At 40.6% G+C, this 12,487-nt stretch overlaps 1 protein-coding gene across 3 annotated transcripts in view; it reads right to left on the bottom strand.

The window, feature by feature from the left end:
* RPS6KA6 (ribosomal protein S6 kinase A6) overlaps positions 1-6,857 on the bottom strand; it is a 152,392-nt gene extending 145,535 nt beyond the window's left edge. Inside the window, exon 1 of one of the 3 annotated variants that reach the window (XM_069464365.1) lies at positions 6,774-6,857. In XM_069464365.1, the coding sequence (XP_069320466.1) occupies positions 6,774-6,857 (84 nt within the window). Of the gene's footprint in view, positions 1-5,008; positions 5,090-6,773 lie in introns of those variants that run through there. The other 2 variants (XM_069464366.1, XM_069464367.1) reach the window with 2 other exon arrangements.
* Positions 6,858-12,487: the final 5,630 nt, after the last annotated feature.

Here is a 12,487-nt window from a genome sequence, read left to right as displayed (position 1 = left end):
GCAAGATCAGTAAATAATCCTTGGAAATAACATAAATGGGTAAACACTACATAACAAATTCTAACAAAGTATAAAAGGTTTACCTCAAGAATCCACACGCTTACCAAATTTTCAGAATTTTTGCTAAATACAATGACAGTACCCACCAAAAATGAAATTACAGGAAGAGGGAAAAAATCTTGTATTTCTTCATCAAAATTATAGATGAGAGAGATTATGAGAGGGTGGGTATTGAAACAATATAGCCCAATAAAGCAACTATACCATTGGTAGGCCTTATTATAGAAGAGCAAGGTAATGAATGATTCACTCTCTTGATGAACTAATCAAGATAGAGAAATACAGGCCCTGCCCTGAAAGAACTGACCTGCATATTTCTAGACCAGACTGGTTTAACACATTGACTGCCACACTAGCAACATTTTTTTTCCCTTGGGGCCACAGTGTTTTATTACAAAAATAGAATAAAAAATTTGAAAACAAAATGATCCTTTCCAATTTAATGAAAAATTCATCATTTTTATTGTTTTATGTGTTTTTTCAATAAAAAAGTAATATAAAAACTTGAAAATTAGTAATGTAAAAAGTAATGTGAAAACTTGAAAAATAGTTCATAAGGGTAAAGTGTTTTTCTTGACTAGTCAGTCTTAAGTGTAATTTAAAGGTAAACATAAATAGAAAAACAAAATTTATTGACTTCTATTTCTTTAATCTATATTTTTATTTATTTTTTATTTTTATTTTTTTTTTTTTTTGAGACAGAGTCTCACTCTGTTGCCCAGGCTAGAGTGAGTGCCGTGGCATCAGCCTAGCTCACAGCAACCTCAAACTCCTGAGCTCAAGCGATCCTCCTGTCTCAGCCTCCCAAGTAGCTGGGACTACAGGCATGCACCACCATGCCCGGCTAATTTTTTCTATATATATTTTTAGCTGTCCATATAATTTCTTTCTATTTTTAGTAGAGATGGGGTCTCGTTCTTGCTCAGGCTGGTCTCGAACTCCTGAGCTCAAACGATCCGCCCACCTCGGCCTCCCAGAGTGCTAGGATTACAGGCGTGAGCCACCGCGCCCGGCCTATATTTTTAGAATTGTCAATATCAATTGTAACAATAAGAACATCAACAAGTAAGATTTTCACAAACCAGTTACAGAGTTTTGCCCAGGTTTTGTTTCACAAGGCCCAGGGCTTAAAACTAGCATGAGTTAACTACAACTCACATGCCAGTTAATGTTTTAAAGAAAGATAGACTTGGAGAAACTGAGAAGGAATCTGTGTCATGGAGGGGCCAAGCCCTTCTCATCTCTCCCCCCATGTCTATTCCAAATAAATTTGGTGAAAGGGTACAAGAAAGAAAGGTGTCCCTGCTCTTTTTTCCACATTCCAGAAACAAGGGCTGGTCACTATTTTCAGAACAGCCCTCCTACCTAGGGGCTGATGACTATTTAATGTTGGTGAAACAAGAATTATAGGCCTAAGGCCCATTTAAAAAGCATGAAAAACTTTTTAGCTAATAATAGGTGCATTCACCTTTGGCAGTAAAGATTTTAAGCATTTCAAGCATTACCATAAATTTTTAGACTGGTCTGCTTTGTTCAAGACAGTATTAGAGGCCGGGCGCGGTGGCTCACGCCTGTAATCCTAGCACTCTGGGAGGCCGAGGTGGGCGGATCGTTTGAGCTCAGGAGTTCAAGACCAGCCTGAGCAAGAGCGAGACCCCATCTCTACTAAAAATAGAAAGAAATTATATGGACAGCTAAAAATATATATAGAAAAAATTAGCCGGGCATGGTGGCGCATGTCTGTAGTCCCAGCTACTCGGGAGGCTGAGACAGGAGGATTGCTCGAGCTCAGGAGTTTGAGGTTGCTGTGAGCTAGGCTGATGCCACGGCACTCACGCTAGCCTGGGCAACAGAGTGAGACTCTGTCTCAAAAAAAAAAAAAAAAAAAAGACAGTATTAGAGAGAGGGAAGTTCTTTTTAGCTTTCTATCTCCCTATGCTGAAAAAATCTGTTTATCTTTGTAGCCATTGAGTAGATAGTATAGAGACTTATATTGGCAGGTTTGCATTAAATGTTTGTTAAATTGAATTAATTCCTACCACAATGCTCATCTCAATTGTTTATTTTTCCCCTCTTACTCCTCAATAGCCAATCAGTTACCAAATTCTAACTATTCTACTTCTGCCAGGTCTCTCACATCAGGCATCTCTTTCTTCCCCTTCTGTCCTAGCTTAAAAATCTCACTATTTCCACTAATACAACAGTCTCCTATCTGATATTCCCTACCTTCAGTATCTCCCCCACTCCAATTCATCCTATACACTTCTATCAGTTATTTTTCAAAACACAAATCTGATAATGTCATTCATGTCATCAAAAACCTTCAGCAGCTCCCATTTATAAAATAAAATTGAACCTTTAAAATGGCTTTAAAAGTCCCACACAAACTGGGCTTGGCCTACCTTTTATACATTCCTTATCTTATCTCATACCATATCTCTGCTCCCACACCACAGACTTATATCATAGCAGTATCAGCTTCCTCCTTCTTTCAGAACACCTTCATACCTTTGTTTATGTTGTCTCCACCCACCTGAAATATACCCCTGTCATCTCTGTCTGTGAAAATACTGCCACTCTCTAATTCCCTGCTCAAATTCCCCCTCCTTTGCAAGGCCATACCAGATCCATCCCTAAACCATCATCACCACCATATTACTGATGGTCTTGTGTTTTATAATAACAATTTCCACACATGCCTGTCTTAAAACTGCGGCAGTAGGGTGGGACTCTGTGGTATATTTTTAGGCATTTGACATTACAGCACTATGTGATACACTGCCTTGTACTGTCAATAAACAGTTGATGGACTGAACCAATTCCTACCATAACAAGAGTTCAGAATAGAAACAAAAAAAAACAACAAAATTAAATGTCAACAAAACACCTCATTGGCCTGATATAATAAATGAAATTACTTGTGTCTTCTTATCCTTCAAAGTATTTCTAAATATAACCCCATATTTTAACCCTGAACCACCCTGTGATTACAAATGTGCAGAGTGAGAGCTCCACTATACTTAGATTAAATGATCAGATCTAGGAAGGAAGTCTTAAGAAAAACTGTTCATAACAGGGAAAGCTGGGGCTATGGTTGTGGCTATCTATTATAAATCCCAAGGTTTTAATATAGGTAATAATAATTCAAAGTTTAAGGGCAGGGAAAAAGGCATGATGACGACTATGGGAAAAGAGAAGGAACTATTGTGTACCAGAGACCTACTATGTGCAAAACACCTTGTCAAGTTTATCAAACTCAGTACTACATTTTCTTTACATAACAGCTCTTGATTATTTTTCTCCCATTTACAGATAAAGAAACTGAGGCTCAGAAAGATTAGGTAACATGCATTGGGTCACACAGCTAGTATGAGGTGGAGGTAGGATTGGGAACCAGATTTATGTGCCTGCAAAGCTCATGTGCTTTCCTCTATTACTACAGGGTGTCATGAAAATTATTAAAACTAGCAGTTTTTCCCAATCTGGATGTATTTGTTATCCTGGGTAATTTTTTTTAAGTCTGTGGCTTTAATCCCAAACTGATTTTACCAGTTTACCAGTTACCAGTTTACCAGTTTGAACTGCATTACTCTCAAAAAACTAACTAGCTTAGCCAGGCATTGTGGCAAGTGCCTGTAGTCCCAACTACCCGAGAGGCTGGAGCAGGAGGATGGCTTCAGCCCAAGAGTTTGAGGCCAGCCTGGACAACATAGTGAGACCCTGTCTCAAGGGGGGAAAAAAACTAACTTGCTTAAATAAAAGTAGCACTAAAGAAATAATGTAAAAATACCAGAGTTTTAATATGATATGGAATTTGAAAACTATATAATCAACTCCCCCATAAGGAAGTAGGCACTCCCTGACCAAAAATAAATAAATAAATAAACTGTAATGTTCATGGCACTAACTTGTGAAAGGTTTATATCACTCGAACAGGCTGGTCGTTATGACTAATACTCATGCCCAGAATGACCAATACTCATGCCACCTTAAGTAACACCTCTTACCTGATCCTGACAGAATCCAGGCAAGATTGAAAATTGTGGCTGAGGGGCGATACACCCTTTGAAGTTCCTATTCCCAATAGACCTAATTGAGACAGTCCCTGCAAGAACTCTCACAACCAGAGTTTCCTGCTTACACTATTTCCCCTCTTTCAAGAACTTTTTCTTCCCAGGAGCCAAAAGAGCCCAAGTTTCCCTTTTTCAGGCTCATTCTCCACGTCTCACTCACTAAAACCAAGCTAATTTTTGGTTGAAACCTCAACATATTTTACCATAGAACAATTTCACAAACAGTAGTTAGGCTCTTCATCATTACACCTTGCTATTGTGTACTGAGCTAAAAATGTAACTACTCTCAATAAGTTTTTCCTATGGGAGGACATGTTAAGCATTTCAAACAATCAACTTACACACTTCTGAATGATAATTCAAAGGTTAAGAACTACCCATGCAAGCAAGACAGGTAAAAGATACAAGAGACTCCAAAATATATACTAGTGCCTATAATCTTTAATCTTACCAGGATTAACACACACAGAAATTGACAGAAATTATTTGCTTTGACATTAAACTTAACAGATTCTTACCCAATTTTTAAGGATTCCAGCACATTTTAAAAATATATATTCTACAATGAAAACACTCTTAGTCATAAAAACTATCACAGTTGAGGGTTTTAAAGCTCATACTCAAAGTTAACATTTTTAAAGCCAACATCAACAAACAGGTAACTAAAATTAATATAAATTCTCAAAAGTAAAATTGTTTCCTTCTTATCAATATAATTAAAACAATTTTTTTCTAAGTACTAAGGTGGGTCTGTTCAAATGTGACATTTAGTTTTCACCTAGAATATTTTTAATTAAGTCACTTGCAGGGTTAAATCTAACCAATCATCACTGTTTTAGAGAAAGAAGGCAGAAATACTATCTTCACCACATTACCTTCACCTTTCGTTTTACTTCATAGGGATTAACAATTTCCACTCGAGTATTTTTCCAAATTGCTGAGGTAGAGAGACCCATTGTTAAATCTCTACAATACCTAAAACATACTGCAAACAATAAAAAAAACCATATGTGGTAATTACAATTTAAAACATACTGCATTCAAAGTTAACAAAATAATAAAATAGTAGGCATGCGAAAGGCTCCCCACCTCCCATCCCATCCTTATATCAAAGCATTTAACTGTTTTTATAAACTAAACACCTGTGACTTTAAGTCAATAAATTATATACATGAATAAAACAAAATTCCTATCCCCTTCAAGACTTGCTAGAAAATTCATGCAAGCAGTTAGCATCCCCATATTTCAAGAAGAAATTAACTTCTCTTCATTTATCCCTTTCATAAGAGATACAGAATATTAAAAAATATTTCAGAATTGCTAAATTTACTAATAAAATATTCCTATACGTGTAGAGGGTTCAACTTTAGGGTACTTCTGAATTTATTTCCATTTCATCTCTTGTTACATGTTATTCTTGCATGTAATCTTAACAACAGCTTAGTTGAAAAAAATTTAAAAGAAAGAAAAAGAACAAGGTAATCAAACAACAGTCCAAGTGTATTCTTAAAGGATGGAGCAATTACTTGAACACAAAGTTGCACCCTTGATATGTTGAGGATTGTGAGTCTTACCTCAAAATATCCTATTGTGAATCAATTTGACATTCACCAACTATTTTTAGGAGGTTTATGGTGGCCTCTACTGGAGTAGTACGCAGTCGATTATGTTATCAGAAAAGGATCCGACTTTCTATCACAAAAGACACGTTGTGTTTTTAAATGCTCCCCGTTTTTTTAATAACAACAATACAAACAAAGAAAGTACCTGTGCACATCTAAGTGCACATCACAGCTGCCCAAAGCCCGGCCAGAACAGTTTCAGAAGTAAGAAGAGTGGGAAGAGAGGAGAACCAAAATATTTTGGTTGAACCTCGCTAAGTCTTAGCAAAGATTCGTCTAGTAAGGGCTAGGGTTTACTTTGCGTCCTCTTTTACCGGCCAACGGGGCGGGGACAGTGGTTGGGAAAAGGAGAAGGGGCGGAGGAAAAGGGCAGTAGAATGAAGGGGACCGGAGAGGAGGCAGCAGAACATCACCTGAAGCCTGGCGACTGGAGATAAGTCGCCAGTTCAACTCGACTTGAGCATTACAAAGAATTCTAACAAGCCACAGAGAATCAAGAAAGCTAATTTACCAGGGAATACTCAACCCTATACGCAAATGTCCCCAGAGTTACTTAGTCACCTTGCTGTGGTTTTTGTTGCGCTGGGTTCCTAAAGCGCCTGGGGCTTAACAGCGAGCTGGAGTCCGCAGCTGTCCCCCAAAGTGTTCCCAGCGAGCAAACCGGGCGCAGCGGAGAAAAAGGGATGCACGGAGTCAGGGGCGGCACCCCGCGCGTCCCCCAGTCCCACTTAGGGTCGAAAAGTGAAGAAACTTAAGTCATAACAACTCCAGCGTGCCCGCGAGGCAGGCGCTCCGCCCAAGGCCGAGCCCGGGCCCCAGCTGCACTCATTCCGCACGCCCGAGCCCACCGTCTCCTCCCCGCCCGCTCCCCAGCGAAAATGCAGTTGAGGCAGCCTCTAGGCGGCTTGCCCTGGCGCCCCGCTCGCCAGCCCCACACCCCTCTTCTCTCTCGACCCCGGGGCAGAGTCCTGAGGGGAAGGAGGGGGACCGCTCTAGCCCGTTCAGCCACCACACTAACCTCGCCGCTGCTTGCGCCGCCGCTGTCGCGGAACACCTCCATTTCTTGGTCCCTGGGCTCGTCCTGAGGAGCGACCGGTAGCATCGCCCCTTCAGGAGCACTCAAACAGGAGGGGTCGACCGCTGGCGCGGCGGTGCATCCCGTCTATTGAATTGGCCCGCCGCCGCTATGACCCCCCAACTCCTCCTTCAGCGACCGTTGCCCTCGCCGCGGGGTCCCTCAGAGGCTGGGAGCAGGGGGTCGCCGCCGCCGCCGCGGAAGGCTGCTGCTTCCCATAGAGAATACAACTCTGTGCTGCCTCTCTGAGAGTTGCCGTTCAGCTAGCGCTCAGCAGTGCCGCTGCCGCCGCCACGGCCGCTCGGCAGTGACTCCCCCCACCCCGCTTCTTCGGGCCCCCTCCCAGCCCCCAACTCTGTCAATATGGCGGCAGCAGCGGCGTTACCTGTGCGGCGCCCGGAACCCCCCACAGCAGCGACACAACAGCGTCACCCAAACGTCAATGGAGATTCCCCACCCTGGGGTGAAGGGGGTGGGAAAGTGGGGCGGGGGGATGCGGGGAACCGCGTGGTGGGGGATGGGATACAGGGGAGGGGGATTGCTGGGCAAGGGAGGCTGTGAAGAGTAGTAAAAGCCACTGCTAGCGCTCTGCTAAACCTGCCCACTCAACGGAGCATGCGCGGCTCTCTTCACACATGCTCAGCAGGCCCTTTCAGGTCTAAGGAGCAACCTTGTTGGCGGGAGGATTCCCAAAAAAGGTGAGGGAACTAGGGGACCCTCCCAAGCGCTTGAAGAGTCAGTGTCTGGGAGGACTCCAAGAGTATCTGCTTGCAGAGTTCAGGAAAAGCAGGTGTCCTATACGCCGAACCACGCCCATTTGTGTATTTAGTGACAAATACTAGGGCGGGGATTTTAGTCCATTATACATTATTAGCCTCCTCTTAGAAGCTAGAGGCAGGAGAAAATACATTTAAAAGAAATAAGTATACCTGTGCCCCCTAACCCCCCCCCACCTCCCTTGTCCTTCTCCTGATCCTCCCGCTGATTGCTCTTACACTATTGGTGACACACAGTGTTTTTCGTGTTCACACATACATACACACATGCACACACACACCATTTATTGGACTGTACCTTGGCAACAAAGACAGGATGTCCAAAACTAAGCTTTCCCCCACCCTGCCCCGAGAATATCGGATCTGTAGTGACAATATTCATAATTTTTCTACCTTCTTCAAATCAAGCTTTACTGCTTTGCTACTCTAAGCCACACTCTACTGGGTGCTACTAATACAACGGAGACAAATGAGCTGCAGCCTCATACACCAGGAATAACCAAGATCCTTCTCATTAAAATTCTTCAGAAATCAAAGTAAAATGTTATTCCACCTTTGACACTCCACAGAGACTTAGAGCAACAGTAACAGCGGCTAGCCTGCTCAGTATCTTGGAGAGGTTTCTAATGTTCTCAGTAAAACACACGCCACCCCTGTCCCCCTTCTGCACCTAGGGCTGTTGTGTACTCGTGGAGAACACTGAACTATGCCCTCCATTTATTTCACCATCTGGCATGGAGAGCTAACAAAGCATTGGTTGGCACTGAATTGCAACCAAGAATAACTAATAGTGCCCTCCCACTTACTCTGCTTACAATCTCAAAGAGAAAATGAGCTTTAGGGACATGGTTCTGTAAAAGTGAAAGCATTGAAAGTAGTGGGTGCATGGAGCTATAAACAATGAAAATGATGAGAGTGTATGTGCACACATGCGCATAAACTTATGTTTGACTGAACTGACACTGTTCTTAACTAAAGCCATTCATTTGAACGCTGGGCCTTATCCCCCCTTGCCTACTCAAAGCCTTTGTTCTGCAACTCTCTTCCACATCATCTATTTTCCTCCCTATACTGGACCTTTCCCATCAGCAAAAACCATGGTGTTATTGACTTCAACTTGCTGGACCACTCACTAGCATTTGATGCAATTCATGACTTCCTCTTTCTTTAAACATTTTGTTCAACTGGCCCACTGAACAAAGCAGTGTTCGTTTTTCTCCCACATCATTTGCCATTTCTTCTCAGTTCCCTTTGCTGGCTCACCCCTCATATTGCCAATTTCTGACTGTTGGAACTTCAGGGCTCAGTATCCCACCTCTATTTTCCCCCAAATTCTAGGTATCCCCATATCTCATCCAGACCCATGGCTTAAATCCCATCTGTATGTGAGGATGTCCAAAATTATCTCCAACCACAAACTCTTTTTTTAAGTCAAGCCTTGTACCTGCAATTGCCTGTTCAACATCTCTACTTGGATACCAAAACATATCACAAACTTAACCTATTCAAAACTTAATTTGATCCCTAGTCTTCTCCAGGGCAATTAATGACCTCCACCATCCTTCTAATTTGCTGATTATGTATTACTTCAGATAGTCCTTCCATGACCATTCTGTCTAACATACCACCCCCATATCTCTCTAGCCTTGCTCTGATTTTTTTCTCATAAAACCAATCAATACATGGTGTGTTTGTTTATTTAATCCCCCCAGCACCTAGTATAACTCCTGGAACATAATGGGGCTCAGTAAATATTTTCTGAATGAATGAATCTGTCCTTTGCCATTGTCATGTGCATTTAATATATATACTACATCACCTACATTAAGAACCTACCTTAGAATGAGTGTATTACTTTGCTTCATATATAAAATTTAACCTTCATATGTGTTCATTCATTAAACATTCACTTTAGGACATAACCATGCATATATCTCCCATATTAAAAAATAATCAAAACTCTATGGTTTTACTATACTGCTGTTTCTCACAACTTTCAAATTAACAAGCCGTTTTAACTCTATCTCAAATATTTTTAAATGTCTGCTCCATCCCCACTGCCATTGTCTCAGTTCACCTCTTAGAATATTTCCTTAAACTAATGATAAACTCTATTAACTTGTCTTTCTGATTCTAAATTTATAACCTCTCTTGCCACCAATCCATCCTCCCAGCTGTCAACCCAGTGATCAAAATTCTTCAATGATTCTTCATCATCTCCTGTAAAATATCGAAACTCCTTTACTCTGAATGCAAATGTTTTCACCGTGTGCCTTCTGACTATCTTTCCAGCTTCGTTTCATCTTCACTATTTGCCACCTCATACTCTGGTCAAATCTATGCACATGTTATTGCCTCTTCCCCATCCCTGTCCTCCCTATGCAACTTTTTTTTTTTGAGACAGAGTCTTACTCTGTTGCCCTGGGTAGAGTGCAATGACATCATCGTAGCTCACTGCAACTTCAAACTCCTGGGCTCAAGTGATCCTCTTGTCTCAGCCTCCCAAGTAGCTGGTACTACAGGTGCTCCCCATGACACCCAGCTAATTTTTCTATTTTAGTAGAGGCAGGGTCTCCTCTCCAACTCCTGAGCGCAAACAATCCTCCCACCTCAGCCTCCCAGAGTGCTAGTATTATAGGCATGAGCCAGCACACCTAGCCACTATGCAACTTAATAGCAATCAATATTAACAACAATTTATTGAGAGCCCACTATGCTCCAAGCATATACTATTCATGAATTCACTTATCCCTCATAACAACTTATAAAACTTTACATTATCTGTATTTTACAGAGAAGGAAGTTGAGTCTGGGAAAGGTTCAGTGATTTGCTCCAAGACCTCACAGTTATTAAGTAGAAAATCTTGAATTAAAAGCAGGTCTGCCTGAGACCAAATCTTCTACCTGACTCTGATGCTTTGTGAAGGCTGTCTGATCTTACCTTCCCTTCTCCAAACCTTTTCTCCACTCATCCCCTGTGGAAAATTAGCCACTCATTCCTCTGTGCCTTTATAAAATCTTTTCCATATCCTTATTTAAGCACTTTTTTTTCAGACAGGGTCTTGCTCTGCAGCCGGTTAGAGTCCAGTGGCATCATCATAGCTCACTGCAAGCTCAAACTCCTGGGCTCTAGCGATCCTCCTGCCTCAGCCTCCCAAGTAGCTAGGACTATAGATATGCACCACCACACCCAACTAATTATTATTATTTTTTTTAATTTCTTGTGGAGACAGGAACTTCCTATGTCACCCAGGCTGGTCTCAAACTCCTGCCCTCAAGCAATCCTCCTGCCTCGGCCTCCAAAAGCACTGGTATTAAAGACATAAGCCATTGCACCTGGCCCCCCAGCACTTCTTAATCTTTCTTTACCAACAATCTTTGAGCTTTTCTTAATATTGTTAAATTAATTAACTTATTAAATTCTGCATTCACAGCATAAGGTTAGTGTTCAATAAATATGTTGGATAGACAAACAGCACTTCTCTACTCTAGCCACATTATGTTAAAGCTGTGGGCTGATACAAAAATTAGTAAGACAGTACTTAACTCTGCAGAGCTTAATATTTATTTTTTATGTGTTGACTCTGTATATCAGAGACATTATTCTGATTTTAAATTACTAGTAAACAGGGCCCACATGACCTAAATTTCTACTAGCCCAGAAGGCCCTTGGACTGTTGGTGAAAAACACGGACTTCTTATTTAAGCACAAGAGCAGGTATTAGTGAAGACTTGAGCTTCTCAGTCTTCTGGAAAGTATACACAACAAAAATTATTGCTTTCTTTTTAGTATTCAGGAGATTTTTAGGCTGAAATTGTCATAAGATTATGCATCTCTGAATTTTCATTACTGTAGCATAGCATTAAAATAATACACAATGGTTGGCAATTTGGTGGTTCTGGAGATAGGATTCACTCTATGTAGTTTCTAAATAATATATTGTTTATCATAAAAGATGATGATATGGTCTCCACCACCATTAGATCATGTGTTCTGAGTATTTCCAGGACTAGGGAAAGAGTACACTTACAACTCCACACTGACATTTTTACCCTGTGACAAATGGCACACATTGAATGACCAGGGTCAGGGTGAAAGTAAGTGGTCATGTAATTTAACTAAAAAAAGTTAACTGACCCATGTTGGCCCCACTAAGGGGGTGTGAAATATGAACCAAGGGGCTTTGATCAGCAGATCATAGACCACCCACGGTTCCTACAGTGTGGCTCTGATTTCTAAACTGTGACATATACAAAGTCATGCATATTTGGGTATAATTATAGAAAGAGCCACATAGTCTCTCAGTATTCTCTGCCTTTTCCCCAAAAGATTATAATCCAAATATAAGGAAAATGGTGAGCCGACACAGAGCATAAAAACGCTATTAGAAAAATATTCAAATATCTTATTTTGGAGATATTATCATTTAAGAATACAAAAATAGAGCTCATATACAGAAACATGGAACTTATAAGTGTTTAATTATTAATAAATAATACATTAGGAGTTTCTAGAGAACTTTCTTTCTCTAAAAATACTGAGTAACATTGGGCCCCTACAAATCAATTGCAAAGATGTGAGCAATTCACACATATTTGTGAAATGTGAACTCATTATTACCTGTATGTTTAAATGAATTAGAGTAAGCAATAAATAAGTGATAAATATGATCATAATTCAATTTTTTTCTTTTTGGACAGTAACTGAAATTTATATAATATAGAGAGAATGAAATTCTTAATAATATCAGTAAGTGGGAGGAGCAATAATTATTTATTGTCTAACTCCCAATTATTTTATGAAAGATACTTCTATTTCATGATTTAACTAAAACTCCAACTACATTTCATTCTAATAATAACACCTGTTACAAAAGAGTT

The sequence above is a fragment of the Eulemur rufifrons genome, chromosome 30 (assembly GCF_041146395.1).
Source record: "Eulemur rufifrons isolate Redbay chromosome 30, OSU_ERuf_1, whole genome shotgun sequence".
In the NCBI taxonomy this organism is placed as follows: domain Eukaryota; kingdom Metazoa; phylum Chordata; class Mammalia; order Primates; family Lemuridae; genus Eulemur; species Eulemur rufifrons.
This window is presented reverse-complemented; position numbering and strand designations above follow the sequence as displayed.